Source organism: Mchenga conophoros, linkage group LG8 (assembly GCF_057382185.1).
Source record: "Mchenga conophoros isolate Kocher_MC1m ecotype Shallow Benthic linkage group LG8, M_conophoros_male_GT1.1, whole genome shotgun sequence".
In the NCBI taxonomy this organism is placed as follows: domain Eukaryota; kingdom Metazoa; phylum Chordata; class Actinopteri; order Cichliformes; family Cichlidae; genus Mchenga; species Mchenga conophoros.
Window position 1 is genome coordinate 8251629 of NC_140533.1, and position 19750 is coordinate 8271378.

Consider the following 19750-nt stretch of genomic DNA (forward strand, 5'->3'; position numbering starts at 1 on the left):
GTGTACTTATTGAAACAGTATTACCCTAATCTGTGTTTAGTCTCATCATTGATTGGTGTCACATTGCTCTAGCTGGCATTTAGCCTAACCACATTAGGTCTGCCCACTTCGACCCCACAGTCAATAAAATTCATGCGCTATGCATCAAGATGTCGCCACGTTCACTAACTGTAGACTTCATCCTCCTTTTAGTCAGCTTTCCAGTCTTCCAGCATCTGCCTTTGTCGTCTTTTGTTCCGCCTCAGACGATCTCATCTAAAGTGCCTATCCATCTCCCTCGCTAACACCCTGAACAATTTCCAACATGCCTTCCTAACGGATCTTTGGTTAAGAGAAATGAGAGCAGTGACTGCCACTCTGTACAGTTACAAGCAAGCTTTCCTATTTCCCAATTTTTCCTTCTTGGCTTGTTCTCCTTTCAGAAACAGCTTTTGATATAAAGAGATAAACATGCATCACTTTGTCAGATGAGGCTGGGATAATGAGGTCACTGGAGAAAGCCTTGAGAAATGCACATTTTTCTGCCGATTGTCACTGTAAGCTGCTGTCATCTCTCTGTGTTATATTCCTTAACTACTGTTCTGCACATGGTTCGAGCGAGCGTCCATGCTGGTGATCCTGCTGAACTGTGTGACACTGGGCATGTTTCATCCCTGTGAAGACATCAACTGTGACTCGGAGAGGTGCAAGATCTTACAGGTAAGGCTGTTCCTGGCTCAATATGATATGTATGAACTGTGTAAGTTGTAATTGTGCTTCACTTCCAGGACATCAGAGTTCCTATATATGTGTGTGATTGAACTTGCACAACAACGGCTTACTAAGAGTCAGTAGTTGTCATGTTTAAATTTGTATTTGCTTTTATATATTGTGGGTTCAGTGTGTTTACATGAGTTGGGTTACGTGGGAAGAATGATATCCTGTACTTAATACAAAATTAATTAATTAGTTTTTAATATATCTTAAACTCAATTTTATGAGTTGACACCGGTAGAGGGAGGCCAAAACCAGTTGTACCAGTTACCAGAGCTAAGCTAACATTATCTGTCAGTTAACCTGCACTGAGCTTTTAATTTTTAATCATGTCTTATATCGTTTGGTTGATTTCATTCATTTATCATTCATATTTTATTAAGCAGGTTTTGAAGTAATTAAGTTTTTTAATAATCTGAAGGTAAAAAGTTAATGATTTAATCAGCTCGTTTCTGTTTACATATTTCTCCAAAGGTTCTCGAATGATTTTGTACTAGCTAATTTTTTAAGAAAGAAATTATAAAAAGGTTACCTTAAAAAAAACAAAAAAAACCCCAGTATTTAATACAATGTTTAATTACTAAATTTAGTGTTAAATTTTACAAGGAATTATGAATGCATGTTGTTGACCGTGCTAGCTAGTTTTAGCTTTAGGTGATAACTCCTCAGGTCAACAATCTTATCCAAATGTGGCAATGATTATGTTCACAGGGTTTGAAATGATGTCTGAAGCCCTTGTTTCTCAGACTTTTCATGTAGAATAAAACAAATACACACATTTATACTATTTCAGCTCTCTCAGCCTACACAAACCCTCACCCTCCAATCACCTTCGGATTTTAGACTGTGTAAAACAACCAGTTGTTAACGTGGAAGATGGGGTGTAGTGGTGCATTGTCCAATATCTGCTTGACAAACTCTAAAATTCAAATTTCCACTTCATAAAATTTCATTTGCAGAGCAGTCCTTACCTTTAAAAATATCCTGACATCTCCCTCTCCTGCTTTGTCTTTCTTACATCTTTCTCCATTACTGGGTGTTGCACGCTGAGCTTTTTTTCCTCGCTCCGGGAAACACTGTCAGCTTGACATTAGCTAGCAGACAGATTTTGTGAGGAACTGCAAAAATGGTTTGTGTGTTTGGTGAGATTTGTTAAGCTGTTTGAAAAGTTGCATTTGAAATTACCACCCACTTAAAAACCGTATTCCTTTTATGCACACTCCTCTTTTGTAGCTCAGTTCAGCTAGTAGCTGAGTACTGCAACTGAACCTTTATTTACATCTGCACCATGAACATAACACAGAGATGAGAAGAAAGAAAGGATGTGTTGATGGCATAACTGATCTGTGGGATGTTATTATTTTCTAATAACTGAGTATCAATGCCACAACTGGAAGTGAAACCAGGCTCCAACACACAAAAAATAGCTAATTTGCAGGTAACTATATGTTTTAGCCTGTCTATCAGATTAACTTGCTCATCACGTAATGGTACCAGTATAAGTCTGGTCCAGGTTAAGAAAATACTAGAATTTCACCCCAAAAAATGGAGCACAGACTTCTTGGGTGGTCTGCGTCTGAAGGTCAGCTTTACCACAGGTGAAGCTTAGCAGCCAGCTATCAGCTACAGTAGCCAGTGTCAGCACAACCGTCAATCAAAGCAGCCACAGCCCTAACTGTAAGCCTTAATGCTATCCACATGGGCGACTTTACTCACTGCCTGGCAATTTCCAACACTCTTTACAATCCACACCACCCATTTGCAATGCAGGCTTTTAAGTGAACTGTGGTTTAACAATTGTCCAAGAACTCTTTGCCAGATGTCCAAGTGAAAGAAGGAACATACATATGCATGGCAGCAAGACACTTCCTTTACTGGCGCTCATTTATCCTCCATGTTTCCTTTATGAAGACAAAAACAAGCAGTGTAACTGGAAAGTATTAAACAGGTATTTCAGGGACAGCATCCACACACTCTATAGCAAGTAAATAAGGACAACTAATGCAGAGTGTGGGAAGAAAACATCAGACGTTAATGCTGCGCAAATCCCTGTTTGCGTGGCAGATCATGAGGCAACACAACCATTATTTAAACAGAACTATAGCAGCTGACAGGGAGCAGGAACACTGAAACACTGAGATAAATTCTAAAAATGTCTAAAAAACAACGCATTTAAAAGAATCCCGGAACGAGCTGCTGCTTTCCAGCATATCTGGTCTCTGCAGCTCCCCCCATTTACATTATCTGAGATGTAAGATAAACAACAATATTATGTGGAGGCGTTTCCATTAATTTACAGACCTGCTTTAACCCAGTAAACACTAATGGAGGAGTGCCGCTGTTCGCACTGTGAAAAGCAGAAGCCTAGAAAACACTTTGTTTTCTGTGCTGAGGGAAACAAGCGGAGTGAGGTGCAGCAGAATGGATCCGCGTTATCTGGCATTGTTCATCTTCTGCAGTGAGGAGATAATGTGCTTGCAAAGTGTTTCCAAATAGATTGAATCAGAACTAAGTCATCTTATTTTCTTGTCCACTGACTCTGAAATTCAGCAGTTTCATTCCAATATGAGAAATCTACTTCGTGTATAGTCTCAGATGTTAAAGTCGGCTTAGTGGGTAACGCATGTGCTGATCTGGAGTGTTGGAAAGGTAAAGATAGTAGGGAAATAAAAGGGAGGAAAAGGGAAAGCAAATAAATTAAGGTTAGGGGCAGGGAAAGAAAAAAAGGGAAATGAGCAAGAAGAGGACATTTATGGAAAAAGGAAAAAGGCACGATTAAAAGAAATCACAGAAACAGGACAAAAGAATGCAGGGAAGAAAAGGAAGGTAAAGGAATAAGAAAATGTGAAGCAAGGAAAAGGAGGAAGGACAAGATATTAAATTAGGGAAAGGAAAAGTACTGAAGAGAAAGGATAATAGAAGTAGGAAAATAAGAAAGGTGAGGTAACAAAGAAAAACAGCAGAGAAGAAAGGAAACGAAACGAAGAGCAAAAAAAAGAAAGTGGAGAGGAGACGACGGAAAAGCAAGGGGATAAAAGCAGGGAGGAAGAGAAGATGTTAAAATAGAGAATATGGAATAAAAGGAGGTCAAGAAAGGAGAGAAGAGAAAAGGGAAAGATTAGACAGAAGTGAGAGGAAAAGGGGGAAAAGAAGAGCAGAGGTGAGAAAAGAGTTACAAAGAAAAATGGGAAATTTGGTGAAAGAAAGTAGGGGTGAATTCGAAGAATGAAGGTAGAGGAAGCAGGAGAAGGAAAAGGACAGGAAATCAGAGAAATAAAAATGCAAATGCAAAAGAAAAAAGAAGAAAGGACATATGAGGAAGAGGTGATGATGTGACAGGTGAATATGGAGAACAGGATATGTTGAGACGGTTGTGGGGGGGGGGGGACACGGAGCAGAGCTTTGTGAGGGTGCTGTTGCCAGGGCAGCCCATCCACTCCCTGCATCTCTTCTGCTCGCCGACATGAGATGAGATTTAATTCAGCGGCTCTCCTCTCCGAAGCGTAGACGAATGTACGGCCGAGAGGCTAAACGCATTCTTATTAATTCCTCGCTTCCTCCATTTCAATCTCCCCGTCATTGTAAGCGATCATAAAAGCACACACTGCTCAGCTGTCTTTGCCGCACCGTCTCAGACGTCCTCACTCTCCAGTTTTGTCGGCCTCTTCTCGTTCCTCTTCCTTCTGTTTTCGCGCTCAGGGCTCAGTTTGACTTTGTAACCTCTTTAAATGCATTTTTTCCCCCCAACAGTTTTTATACCGTCTCCATAGCCAAACACAAGCTTTAGCAGGCAGCTACAAGTTGATATTGTTAGCTTTATTCAGCTGGTTCAACAAACTGTAACACTGGTCACTCTCTGTGTTAAGTGTTAGTGTATAATAAATGAGCGATTTTATCAGACTGATGATAAAAGTATGGCCATAACTTTGTTACTGCAATCAGGCCCACAGACAGAGATAACAAAACCCAGTAGCAAAAACATAAATGCACACATTGACTGAGATGGATAAGCTGCCATCATAAATAAACCAACTGTAATTACTTCATTTTACATCAGGAATTCTACTTTGTCTCCCTGGGCTAATGTGTTCCCCAGCTATGCTTTCCCTCTTTGGCTGTGTGTGATGACAAGCTTGAAGTCACGAAATTGACGCTTTTAACATTTGTTATTGGCAAAACATTTGTTTAAATATAAAACCTGGCTGTAGTTTCAATATGGATACCGTGCAAAATCTCCCCTCGTTCATTATATTTCGCTTCCAAGGAGACAGACTTTCTTTTAAAAGAAGTTGAAAGTAATGAAAGGAGCTGTAGTTCTTCAGGCTTGCTGATGTTTTTCTTTCAACATTGTTTGCTTTTTCAATCATTTTCAGTCCAATCTGTGTTCCTGACTGTCTTCAGAGTATTTTGTTGTTTTGTCTCTTGGTTGTTCACTAATTTATAAATCTAATCTATAAATCATTCGAGCATACAACAGTGGATGAACCAGTGTTGTATCCACACATAACAGAAAACTGTAAAAAAACAGTTTTGAATTGCATCTTTAGGCAATTTGTTACCAGCAGCCTTTCATAAAAACACTTCATTTGACTCATTTCTGTAGTTGCATTAATCTGCATTAATACAAAATGAAAACTAAAAAATAAAAATAAAAGAACTCCATCCATTTTCTTCCACTTCACCTCATCAGGGTCGCGGTCCCAGCTACCATAGGGCGAGACCGGTACATCCTGGACAGGTCGCCAATCTGACACAGGGCTTTAAACAGATATTAGCCAAAAGCTCAGCATGGTGTACAGTGTCTCCTTAACAAATGTGGGCACACTAGACAAGTAGAAGATAGAAGTGGTGGCTTTGAAAACTATCTATAGCAGATGAATAGTATCTGAAAGTTATGTTCTTAAGAAGCAGAATAAGAAAAATCTTGCAAAGATGTCACACAACCTCCTGACTTTCAATCAGCCCTTCCTCCTTAAGGAAAGATAACAAAGGAAAATTAGGTGTGCCAAATTACTAAAGAACTGGACTAAAAATTAGGTTTTATGATCATCAAATCATCAACATGTGTGATGTGTGAGTAGATCAGAAGAGAAGTACAACAGTGAGTGTCTACAGCCATTTGTAAAACACGGTGGATCCTCTGTCACTGAATTTAAGAGAGTGGTATTTGGGATATTTTCAAAACTGATGGAATAATGAACACATGAAAGTATAATCAGATTTCGATCCACCATGTTGATTGGCAACACATTCATTCTTCTAGCTCAGGAGGCAGGTTAGTGATTGGAAGGTTAGTAGTTTGATCCCTGGCTCCCCCAGTCTGCATGCCAAGTATCCCTGACAAGATACTAACTCCAAGTTGCTCTCCGATGCATCCATCAGAGTATGAATGTGTGTAAGTGTTAGCGCCTAGCTAACACTGAAAAGCATTGAAGAAAGTGCTCTTGTGAATGGTATGAATGGGTGAATGTTGTATAAAGCACTTTGAGTGCTGTATAAGAATCAGTCCATTTACCATTCTGACAATGATCCCAAACACAGAGCCAATGCATTAAAAGCAGTCAAAGCATGCATTAAGGTATGCAGTAAAGGTGAACCTGGATGCACAATTATGAGTCATGGTCTGGCCTCCCTAAAGCCTGGAGTGTCATTGAAGCTGTGTGCGATCATCTTAATAGAGAATGGAACAAAAGGCAACCGTCATCCAAGCTTAAAGAAGCCTGGAGAACTTTTCCTGAAGACTAATCAAGGAAATGACAAGAAGCCTTGCCTATCAGAGTTTAGGCTGAAGAATAAAGAGGCTTCTCACCAAAACCTAAAGAAATGGAAGATGACTCAAGACTTTTACACACTACTGTACTCCACATTTCCAAAGTTCTCAAAAAGCCATTTTTAAAACACACTGTGTTGTGTTACTAGTTGACACAGTGTCATGTATTTAAAGCCCTTAACTTACCCCAATAACCCTCAATCAAACATGAGATCACCATTGCAAGATATTTTAGAAATGCAGAAAATCTTTTCCCTCTTACTTTCACACTCTTTTAAATGCAGTGGCCTCTCTAGCTGCTCTACTTTAAAGGCCTGATTGATGGCATGCTGCTGTGATGATTGCCCTTCCTGCAGGTTCTGCTCTCAAAACTGAGAACTACTGAAGCTCTGTTAGAGTGGCGGTAAGCTTCATGAAAAGTGTGTGCCTTTCCAAGTTTTACCCAGTCAGTAGACTTTGCCAAAGGTTTCAGTTCAGTTCTAGAGTCACTTCAGTGCTTGTTAAAGCAACAGGATTCAGCAAATTTGTGTCTAAAATCTAGTATTTTATAAAGGCTAAATGCTTCCTATCACATTAACGTTAATGGATCTGTGTTCCACAGTTGCAAGTATTAGTGCCTTAGCTCTCAGATCAGGGCTGTGCTTAACACAGATAGCATGAGGGCTAATGAGGGACCATCGCCAAGACTTTGCTCTGAGATGTCTCTAAATGAGCACTCATCCTGACACGGCTAATGTCGACCGTAATGATCACAGGCCGTCGTGTAGCCGCGGGGTTGGAAGAAGGACGACCCCCTCGTCAATCTGCCGGGATTGTTGAAAGGTTGCCCTTTTTTACAATTTGTTTTAGTGGAAATCCATAGGTCACTTTAAATTCATTTGTTAGCAGTGTCATCGCTGCATGACTAAACAGTATAAAAGGCCATTATTTGGACCATTTTGAGACTGGTATTCAATACAGCTTACATTTTTCTTCTCCTTTATGAGCATTATTTGGATCATCCATTCATCTGTTTTACACTTTAAGATAGTATGGGCTCGAGCCTATACATTTTTTGCAAACTTTAATAGCTGCATCATCACAGTATTCTCATCTGTGCTGTCTATAAACTAAAATAAGGGGGTTTGTAAGTGGAGGTCCACAGTAGCAGTGGCTTCATTAATTATGTACATCATTGGATATATCAGTGTGATTCACTGTAGTCTTATTAACTTGGATGTTGTTCTACACAACACAGTTGTGAAGAACAACAGTGTAGAACAACTGTGTCGACCTCACTGCAGTGAGATCAGTGGGAACAACAGCAGCACGATAACTGTTGCTACATTTTTATGCTCACCAAAAGTCCGCATACCCTGACACTTGAGTCGTGAACTGTTTTGGGTTTTTTCTGTGTATCAAGCACATTATAGAGTTTCAGTTTTGCTGCTTATATGCTATAATATTTGCAGCAGTGGCATTTGTGGGAGCAGCGTTGAATCGATCTGATCTTTTACATTGCAGAAGAGAAAAGGCCTAGGATAGCTTACATCATCACTGAATCAGTTTGTTGTACTCAGTCTGTAAGCTACTTTACATTTACTTTATATGCGTCAGTGCAGATGTCTGTCTGTTCTCTGTTTGCTGAAAGGCAAACAGTAATAAACACACGAAAATGGATTTTCCTTAAAATGCATAGCACCCCCCACCCTATTACTTTGTGTCACTGTAACTGTGAACGTGTACACTGATATTACCACTTAGCTTAAAGGCATCACACTTGCAAGAAAAGTTGTAGTATTATTATAAATGCATAGTTTGGTTTTGTTATCTTTTATTGCTGTTACAGGGTGGATGAACTACATAATCATGACATCATTAAATCAATTAAAATGTCTATAAATCTATAATCCTTATGTGTGTTTCTGTTGTGAAAAAGACAATAAAAAAAGTGTTTGTTCTTTGTTTTTCTGTGCTTTATCTCATTCTGAGACATTATCTTCAGTGGTAAACAGACCGGAGATAAAATCTTTGTGAGTACATCAGTCAGCTTTCCAGCTCAGGGTGGAAAACTAAGAGATGAGTGATAAAATCTCTGCAGCTTTAACATTGAGAATTGTCTCTCTTTTTTTTTACCATAAAAGAAAAATGGATAACATTCTTCTTTAAAAGCTACACTTAACCCTCCATCATCTCCTCTGAAGCAGCTACAGTAGAGAATGTGATGCATGCAGAAAGCTAATAAGATCACGAGCAAGAAGGTGAGTAACAGAGATACAAGTACTATATGGGGAATTTCATTTGGAAACGGACAAAAGATGCTTTAAAACAGATTCTCATATTATAATATCGCAGTCCCACATGTCACACTTTGGAGTTTCTGAGCTGTAGTCTGTAGTGATATTAGGTTTCTGCTGAACAGGTAATGAGCGAGAGATGGGCAATGAACAGGAGACCAAATAAGATGAGGAAGACTAGGGGTACACTCAAAAAAGCCCTTTTTGGATTCATTTAAAAGAGATTATGTCGAGTGGTTCCACACAATTGTATTAGCTAACCCCTAAATAATAGTGTAGAATACACCAGGCACAGACACACGCACACACAGGTAGGTACAGCCAACTTCCACATTTATTCAAGTGTTGTTGTTTTGACAGCTGACTCAGTCACACAGTCTGACAGCTCACGAGCCCAGCTGATCTCTCCCCTGGCCGCTCCTCCTCGTCTCACTATAAACACAGCGGAGGGAGACCATCATCAGTCCATAAACAACATCAGCTGTTCTTACCGGCCTCGCAGCGCCGCCCTGTTGAGCCTTCCGCTCCACTCCTCCCGGGGCCACGCCTCCGCCACACACCGTTCGAGGCCGGGGAGCCGTCCGGCCGAGCCAACTCCCCCCCCGCGAGCGAGAGAGGAAATCGGCCACTGCCATCTGCGCCCCCGGCCTATGGATCACCTTGAACTTAAAGGGCTGCAATGCCAGATACCACCGGGTGATCCGGGCGTTGGCATCCTTCATGCGGTGGAGCCACTGCAGCGGGGCGTGGTCCGAACAGAGGGTGAATGAGCGTCCCAGGAGGTAATAGCGCAGGGAGCCGACCGCCCACCGGATGGCCAGGCACTCCTTCTCCACGGTGCTGTACCGGCGCTCGCGCTCTGCTAGCTTCCGGCTGATGTATAGGACAGGGCGGTCGGCCCCCCTCACCTGCTGGGACAAAACGGCTCCCAGCCCTCTGTCCGAGGCGTCAGTCTGCAGAACAAAAGGGAGGGAAAAGTTAGGAGTGTGAAGCAGCGGCTCCCCACAGAGAGCCTTTTTCACCTGCACAAACGCCGCCTGGCACGGCCCCATCCACTGGACCAGATCCGGGGCACCCTTTCGAGTGAGATCGGTCAGGGGGCTGGTTAGCTGCGCAAACCCTGGCACAAAGCGACAATAGTAACCCGCCAACCCCAAGAACCGTCTCACCTCCTTTTTCGTCCTGGGGCACGGGCAGGATGCGATAGCCGCCGTCTTCTCCACCTGTGGACGCACCTGCCCGCCCCCCAGGTGGTACCCCAGATACTGCACCTCCCTCCGTCCAACTGCGCACTTCTTCGGATTGGCCGTGAGCCCCGCCCCCCTCAGGGACTCCAGGACCGCGGCCACCCGCAGCACATGCTCCGCCCAGGTGTCGCTGTGGATGATCACGTCATCCAGGTAGGCGGCAGCATACGCTGCGTGCGGACGCAGTACCCGGTCCATGAGACGCTGGAAAGTGGCCGGGGCCCCGAACAGGCCAAACGGAAGTGTCACGAACTGGTACAAACCGTACGGAGTGGAGAAGGCCGTTTTCTCCCTGGCCTCGGCAGACAAGGGAATCTGCCAATAGCCCTTGGTTAAGTCCAGTGTCGTGAAAAAGCGGGCCGTGCCTAACCGGTCCAGGAGCTCGTCGACCCGAGGCATGGGGTAGGCATCAAAGCGTGACACTTCGTTCACCCTGCGATAGTCGACACAGAACCGTATAGACCCATCCTTCTTCGCCACCAGAACGATGGGGCTACACCAGGCGCTGTGCGACTCTTCTATTACTCCCATCCTCAGCATTTCCGCCAATTCCCTCTGCACGATTTTTCGCTTATGCTCCGGGAGCCTGTAGGGCCGTGAACGCACCATCACGCCGGGCTGCATCACGAAATGGTGCTCGATGAGGGACGTCCGGCCGGGCAGGGGGGAGAACACGTCCGCAAAACGCTGTTGCAACGCGACAACATCCGCTCTCTGGGCCTGTGTGAGATGGTCATCACAAGGGAGGGAGGTGGGAATGATAGAATTTGGCACCTCAGGCCCCAACTCATCTCTCTCCTTCACCAAGCTCACCAGAGAAGCGGTTTCAACCTCTCGCCACAGTTTGAGGAGATTGAGGTGATAAATCTGCGTGGCTCCTCCCCTGTCCGACCGAGCGACCTCATAGTCCACGTCCCCAACTCGCCGTGTGACCACAAAGGGTCCTTGCCACTTGGCGAGCAACTTCGAGCTGGAAGTAGGGAGTAACACAAGCACTTTATCTCCCGGTGAAAATTGCCTGAGCATAGCCCCTCTGTCATACAGGCGTTGCTGACGCTGCTGAGCCTGGAGCAAATTCTCCCGTGACAACCTCCCCAAAGTGTGGAGTTTTGCTCTCAGGTCCAACACGTACTGAATCTCATTTTTGGCGGGGCTCGGACCGTCCTCCCAGCTTTCTTTAATCAGGTCGAGCACCCCACGTGGCCTCCTGCCGAACAGCAGTTCAAAGGGAGAAAATCCCATGGAGGCCTGGGGCACCTCCCGCACTGCGAATAACAGAGGGTCTAGCCAGTGATCCCAATTGCGTTCATCCTCGTTAATGAACTTCCGAATCATGGACTTTAAAGTCTTATTCAGCCGCTCCACCAGCCCGTCAGTCTGAGGGTGGTAGACGCTGGTCCGAATAGATTTAATGCCCAGTAATTCGTACAGTTCCCGCAGTGTACGAGACATAAACAACGTGCCCTGGTCAGTCAGTATCTCTTTCGGGATTCCGACTCGGGAGATGACCTGAAACAGTGCCTGCGCCACACTCTTTGCAGAGATGGTGCGCAGCGGAACTGCTTCCGGGTACCGCGTTGCGTAATCCACCAGGACTAACACAAAGCGGTAGCCGCGTGCACTCCGGTGAAACGGCCCGATGAGGTCCACGCCGATGCGCTCAAACGGGACCTCAATGAGGGGGAGAGGGCGCAGCGGCGCCTTCGGTATGGCCGGCTAGTTAACAAGTTGGCAGTCCGGGCAGGACGCGCACCAGCGGCGCACATCCGCTCGGATGCCCGGCCAATAAAATCGGGCCGTTATTCGCTCCAGAGTTTTCTCATAGCCCATATGCCCTGCCATGGGGTTATAGTGGGCCGCCTGGAAAAGCGTTTCCCGGCGGCCCTGCGGCACCAACAACTGGGTGTGTGTTTCCTCTGTCTGAGTGTCACGACTCACTCGATATAATCGGTCGTTTAATAAGACGAAACGCGGGTAGGTCTGCGCGGCCTCAGGGCGCACCACGTGACCATCAATAGCCATCACTTGGTCAAAGGCTGAGCGTAGGGTGCCGTCACGAGACTGCTCCAGTGGGAAATCACCCATGGGGGACACTTCCGGGGCCGGCGGGACGTCCCGTGAGGGACCCGCCGGCTCCTCCCCCCCGGAGTCAGTGTCGGACGACCCCGCGTCACCGCTGAACGCCGCGCACATGCTACACCCCGCTTCCGGTCGTGATCGCACCCCCGCGTACTGCCCCAGTAGCTGATGAAACCCCGGCCAATTGGTACCCAGAATCAGGGGGTGCGACAGGCGCGGGCTAACCGCCGCCGTTACTCTATGCGTTTTGCCCTTATACTTTAATAACAGCGGCACTATGGGATACCTGTGAACGTCACCATGCACACACCTCACCTCCACCCATTCTGCCTCCAGCAATGCCCCGGGGCGAACCAAGCTTTGGTGTACGAGGGTCTGCGTGCAGCCCGTGTCCACCAACGCCTGGCGTATATCCCCTCGAGTCCTTACCGGAATACTGTATGTCCCTCCTGGACCGGGGGAGGGTGCTGGGGCGCCAGCAACACGAAACACCTGCCCCACTTCCATAAGCGGACAATCCCTCCTCAGGTGCCCCGGCTGCCCGCACTTCCAACACTCCGGCCCCGGCGTCTGTGCTGCTCTCCGTGGCTCGGGGGCGGCTCCGCTTGGCTCGGCTCCCCTGGACGGCACCAACGCCGCGAAAGGGTTAGTGGGGCTCAGCGCCGGCAGCCGCTCTGCCTGCCCTGGTGCCGGCACACGGCGCCTCGGGGCCGTCCCCGTCCCCCATCCGGGGCACCGCCACCGACAGTGGCGAGGGCTTCGGCGTGGCAGCGGCCCCGACCAGCCGCTCCAGAACTTGCGTCTGCCGGTCCGTCTGCTCCTGCAGCGTGGCCAGGTGGGCACGCTGGTCGGCCGCCTGATCCCGGCTCATCGTCGCCATCTCCGCCAGCATCTGCGCCAAGAATTGCAGAGGCTGGGCGGGTGGCGCGGCCTGTGGGTCGGACATTTCCCCACCGGCACTATCCTGGGTTTCGGCACCACTTGTAGAATACACCAGGCACAGACACACGCACACACAGGTAGGTACAGCCAACTTCCACATTTATTCAAGTGTTGTTGTTTTGACAGCTGACTCAGTCACACAGTCTGACAGCTCACGAGCCCAGCTGATCTCTCCCCTGGCCGCTCCTCCTCGTCTCACTATAAACACAGCGGAGGGAGACCATCATCAGTCCATAAACAACATCAGCTGTTCTTACCGGCCTCGCAGCGCCGCCCTGTTGAGCCTTCCGCTCCACTCCTCCCCTGCAGCTGCGCCCGGGGCCACGCCTCCGCCACAAATAGTTTCAATGACATGCTGTGTTTTGGCAGCTTAACTCAATGACTTAACACAGTTGGGTGGAATCACGTGACATTCACTGAGAGATTGAATTTATGTCTTTTAAAATGAAGTATACATACTGTATACATACCATTATATTGCTGTAAGTTTTGTTGAATAAATTACTCATTTAATGGTTTTAAATTTGTTACATTTGCAACTCCTTTATTTTATTTTTTACTTTTTTGGCCTCTACTACGGTAGCAAATAATCCTTATTTATCTCATACTGGACTTTGGCGTAGCAGCCTAATCTGCTCTCCCCCTCCCTTTAAGCCAACTTTCTACTGATTGGTTGCCCCTGACAAACAAAAGATTTGAATAGAAGGTGGGTGGGACTTCTATCCACACAGTCAGAGACGTTTGCCTGAGATGACCATATTAGGATATCTAAGTTACGTTATGTATACATATGACATAAAAGGAAACGTGCATTAGGTCAACTTTAATGTTTGATGTTATGAATTAAAATAAGCTTCGATGTAACAATGTACTGTGTTACAACCCTGAGTAGATATCAAATACACACACACACCTAGCATGTGACTGGAGGATGAGGAGATGTCACATTTTACGTGTGTGTCTGTGTGCACTGTTACTCTTGCTACTATGAAATGTGGTGATTGAGCTGAAAAAAAATCTCTCTACAATATTATCTCTCTCCACCTGTGAGGACTGGCTCTCAGCTGAATGGCAGATTACAGTTAGCATATCCCATTGTCCTCACCACACAAGGCCTTCATCGGCAGGTATGGCTGCCTGCCTGCCTATCTGCGGGCGTTTGTGTGTGCATGTGATGAAAGCACCTGACCCCGGTGATAATGGCATTCAGGACTTGTGACAGGCAAAATTAGCATACATAGTGGCTAAGATTTATTTTGGAGACGAGTGGAAAGGAAGTGTTTTCACAGAACTGATGGCACTTGTTTCAGGTACACTGTAGATCCTGTCCTGTCTGTTAAGCTGCCTTTTATAGTAAAGGGCAGTAAAAAAAAAACTTCTTTTGGAAGGGCTTCATTGGTCGATATCATTTCAGCTCATTCAAATGGTGACTTCAGCCTAAGAACAGGTGAACATCAGAAGGGTAAACATACACAGTAGGAATTCGTCTATGTTTGTTATACCTTGATTGGTTTTTCCTGCAAGAAATCCGCTCCTGCAAAACAAGTAATGTGCTCACAATGCTGGCAGTGACTTTAGTGAAGTATAAATCCAAAGTTTGTTGCAAGCTTTAGCCATGAAAGGCACCTTAGCTGAACAGACAAAAGAAACAATAACAGAAGTGCTGAGCTCCGCAGCAGATCCGAGGAAGAAAAGACACGCTGCTTGACTGACTGCTGGGATCCCAAATCCTCACGGTACTTCCACACTGACAAACACAAGAAAGCTGTACAAAAGTTGAACTTTCCTCAACTTTTAGTGCAGTGGTTTCAGGTGTCACCTGGAAATTTACAACAATTGAACTGAATTTTATTTATATTAGCTTAGAATGGGATAAATCTGGTCAGTGTTTTGGTTGATAATTGTGGTTTTATTTAGTCTGGGTATTTGACCATTTATATTGCTGTTATGGCTCTTTGATCATGCTGACATGACAGATCCAATTTTAATAATTCAGAAAAGTAAAAACCCCAAATTAGCTGCCTGGAATGCCCATTTTGCTACATACATTAGGGACCTACAGTACATGTACAGCCAGCTAACAAGAACATGAATACCTGAAACAGTAGTTAGTTGCAGTGCAAGCTAATCATGCAATCCATTATATAGGTGATAGCAGGACATGAGTAAAACTTTACTTTTTACTGTCCAATCAGAAGTGAAAGATGAAGAGAAGATGAGGCTGACAGACTAAAGAGTTGAACATGTTGATGCCTTACTTCTAAAATCTACATGTCTATGCATAAGAACAATCCAGGCAACCATGATTTTAAAAATTGCTTTGGTAAACCATACTATGAGGTGGTGCATCAAACTTGCTAAAATCAGCTTTTACGAGTTGATTCTCCAAGACTGGTGAGATTAAAGCTAACAACAAAAAAGGCATTTAATGTTGTTACTCTCCAGCATGGTGTTGATCAATAGGCTGTGTTGGCTGATGAGGTCACCTGGCAAGTTGTTGCTGAACAATAACTTTAGTACAGCTAGCAAAGCCAACACTGCTAAAGTTAGCTAGTTTATGCTAACGCTTGAAAACAATATTTAAAATAAGTCATGTAAAAAAAATCGCACCATAGGAGTAGAGGCAGCTCAGACTTGTTCCATTAGTTGCTGTTTTGGTTGACTGCTTGTTTTCCTGAAGCTCTAAATTGGAAGTGAACAGTGTTGGCAAGTTAGCATACGACAATGAGCTCCATCATCTGCATCGATGGAAAATATGCTAGGTTGAAATAAACACCTTAAGATGACTCTTACTGTGAACTGGCACTACAAATAAAATTAATGCACTAAGATTGTCTCTGGCTAGAATTAGGTTGTCTAAGGTCTTGCAACTGTTAGCAGGAAGTACCTCAGTTTTGTGTCCTCACTTCAGAAAGTAAGGATAGTTATAGTGTTTGTGTTCCTTTATTTAATTTTAGTAACTACTTCAGCACATACAGATGTGGACCCTTGACAGTGTTATGTCAGCAACAACAGATGTTAACATTACATCCACAAATGCCCCACAAACTGTTTCATAGTTACTAGTTATGGAACTTGGCAACAAAGGAAACCACTCGAAGGTAAAGTTTTTCTTTGCCACACCTGTTCACAGGTCAGTTGGTATCTTACTTTTCAACAGTCTTGTCTGTTTTAAAAGTAATTTGACTCCCATCCTGACACGATGCTCTGCTGAGTATTTACACACAGAGGCCTGCGTTCATGTCCACAAACACATGGTACTGGTATTCGAATCACGCAAAGGAATGCCTCTGCACATCTTGATTACTCGTCAAGAGCTGCGGCACTGCACTCTTGGGTGCAATATTGTATCTAATAACTGCTTTGACACTTGAGGATTTGTGAGTGAGCCATGTCAAGTCATTAGGGAGTGTTTTAAGTGCACTCAACATTGGTGATTAAGTGCACTTAACGCATAAAGGCTCCGTTCAGGGGGTGATGAGAGGGCGTGCAATGTTGGCACCCGCTTGACGCATTGATAACACGCAATCCAGATTTCTGTACTCGCTGATGTCTGTCTGAGCCTGGCGGACACGTGTGTTTATCCCTGTTCTCAGGCAATGTGAGAAGTAACACAGGCGTTCACACACACACAGGGGGCTGTTAAGCTGGTGTGTGGTGCCACTGTTTAGGCTGGGAGGTTCATGAAACACTGAATCCATGTTGAAACTCAGAGGACAAAAAAATGTGTTATGGGTTTAAGTGTGCCCATAAAGGGGAATTACATCTGAGAGATAGACTCACATGGTGGCATATAAACAAAGTTGAAAGTTATTATAAGCAGGTACATGAAAAATATCATAAACAGCAAATACACGCATAAATGGACCGTAGCATTACCCGCTCATGCTGTCTCACTGTAGCTGCATACACTATGAGGTGCACTGGGAGACATAATCACAGCAATGGGGGGAGGCAGTGGGACTTCCTTGTGTCACAGAAGGAGGCAGTGGGAGAAAGAGATAAGAAGCAGACAGATGACGGAGATGGAAATTAGTGGTGGATTGCCGAGCAGGAGGAGGAGAAATGCCAGTAGTTCGCAAACAACAGGAATCCAATCCAGATGTTACTGCCAAGAGAAAAAGAATGGGTAAACGCACGAGAAACAGACAGAAGACAAAAAGCTGAGGTCCCAGCTTGGATTTATTAAAAAAAACACTTTATTTATAAAAAGAAACACTTTATTTGCACGTTAGCATCTGTTGAAAAGATTAAACCAGTTTGATCACATTTATTTACATCTAGAATGAGGATTTTAAGAAAGGAACTTCGCTTTCCAGCCAGTGGAGACCTGTTGACATTGGTAGTGTTAATTAAACATAAATAAAGAGTAAATATACAAAGGGATAGTTTGAGAATTGTATTGGAGACAATCCAGGTCTTTAAAAACATAAAGAGCTTAATTTACTGCCTCTAAATTTAGGTTATTGTTCTCGGCCCTAAAAATCTTAGAAATATGGCATCCAACCAGATGCTAACTCTGGATGGTGTTGCCTTGACCTCCAGTAACACTGAAAAGCCATTTTTGAAGTCGTTTTGTCCTTCAATGCAGATGTTAAACAAATATGTTGGACTGCTTTCTTCTGTTTCCTGAGCCTGGTTCAGCTGGAGGTTTCTTGCTCATATGGGGTCATATGATTGTGAGGGGTTTCTCTGTTTTATTTTTATTATTGTTAATGTTGTTATTCCTGTAACAACATTGAATTGTTGTTACGGTGAAGAAAAGTATGTTTGCAGTATTTGTGCAAAGACTGTATGTAAAAGATGGACGTAGCCACTAGAGATGGAACTCACCAGAGTCCCAACAAGCTTCACAATGCTTCAGTAATAATGCAATATTCTTGTGATTTCTAACATGTTGCAGTACTTGGAATACTGTACTAACAAATATGCAATTTATTACCTTTTTTCAACTGCAAATGATATCCTGCCATCAATGTTGCCATAAGACAAAGTCAGTCTGATACCAGTCAGCGTTGAATGGGGTCAAGTTGACACTTGCATGCAATCTGTTTCTGATAATACAGCAATTAACTGTGTTATCTAGTCAAAAATCACATATTTGTTGCTGTTTATAGTCACAAACATCCACATTTAAGAGAAATTCACATTCAACTGTTGCATTTGTGCTCAGCAGATTTCCTGTTCTATAGAAATATAAGCAGAATACAGCCAGTTAACACCTGCAAAGCCAGGCTTCTACCTTTCTACCTTTAAAACCCGGAGAGCAGCTAAATGGCTGGTAGGCTTTTAGCTAAGCTTTAGCTTCAGCCAAGTGGAAGCTAAATTGGCTAGTCATTCATATGTAAATTAGGTTGTTACCTGGGAATTCTGGAGGGAGGGGAGTGGGGGTTTGAGTGGATTGAGGAATTTCCCTGCGAATCTTGTTGACTGTGCCGAGGATGGTGGTTTTCCGTCTAAGAAGTTTTTGCGCAAGTGAAAGCGATGTGAAAAAATTGTCCGTGGTAACATTTCTGCCCTTGTCTAGGAATGGTTCCATCAGCCTCATTACTACATTTTCAGAAAGTCTCTCCCCAGTGGGACGATTGGGGTCCTTGCCAAGATATGGGAAGACATTGCAAATGTACTTGGATTTTAGGTCGCAAGCCACCCAAAACTTGATCCCAAACTTGTCAGGTTTACTTGCAATATACTGCAGGAAACAGCACCGAGTCTTTGATGGGAAAAGCTGTGAACTTCCTTTTGTGTTTCATCTTGATGCATTCTCATCCAGGGAAATAAATCTCCAAAAGTCACCAACTTGGAGTGTTTCAGTTTGCCATCTTAGGGAGAAATCAACACACATGGGTGTATGTCCTTTGTTGCTGAGATTTATTGATAAAAACAGTACAAAAAACCAACCCTTTGTACACATATTTACAAATGGCCTGCTGAGTTGAGTTGAGTTGAGTGCCCTCGACTTGTGCTCATTTACAAAGACTCATTCATACGTGTTGGGAATGTGTCTGTATTTATTAGTTAGGCAGCATTTATTTACAAACTTTTGACAACCAGAGTGATCGCAGTCAGTCTGCAACTGTTTGCAGAAAGGTTGCCTCCTATCAGGCAACCTGTTATCCTTCTTCTTGCATTCAAAGTGGTTGTGAGTGTGCAATTTCCTTAAGCTCTAAATGTTATTTCACTGGAATACAATTTACAGGCAGGCAGCAATTTTTATTTTGTAGATGCACAGAGTTATCTGTCCTATTTTTTTTTTTCATTTGACTGAGCCATTAGCTTAGAGGTAGCTGCGTCAAGCTAAGTATGTCCAGTTTTGTTTTTTTTGGTTTAACGGATTTAATGTAAGTTTGTGAGTTAGTGATTGAGACCTCTTATTCATGGTATTCCCAGAGTATTTTAACGACATGGTCACCATGCAATTAATTTTAAGCCTCAATAATCTTTAATAAATAATCTTTAATCTTCAATAGCTATGAAAATCAATCACCTACATATTAGTCAGAAAGGTGAAAACTGCTTTGTATGGCAGTCTTTAAGCATTGCATCTGCTCTAAAGTTGGAAAGTTTTTCACAAACAGAGTCTATAGGGATTGGAACCATCAGAGGTTCATCCCCACTGCCGTCATTCCTCAGCCCGGGAGGACGCTGCTTGGATTCATATGAAAATGCTGTGCTAATGCATG

The 19750-nt window shown here is 44.1% G+C and overlaps 1 protein-coding gene across 3 annotated transcripts in view; it reads left to right on the forward strand.

The window, feature by feature from the left end:
* The first annotated feature begins 592 nt into the window (after positions 1 to 592).
* Positions 593 to 19750, forward strand: part of cacna1g (calcium channel, voltage-dependent, T type, alpha 1G subunit) — a 213366-nt gene continuing 194208 nt past the window's right edge. For all 3 annotated transcript variants that reach the window (XM_085283808.1, XM_085283809.1, XM_085283810.1), the window contains exon 1: positions 593 to 699. In XM_085283808.1, coding sequence (XP_085139934.1) covers positions 607 to 699 — 93 coding nt within the window. In that variant the 5' untranslated portion in view covers positions 593 to 606. The remainder of the gene's footprint in view (positions 700 to 19750) is intronic.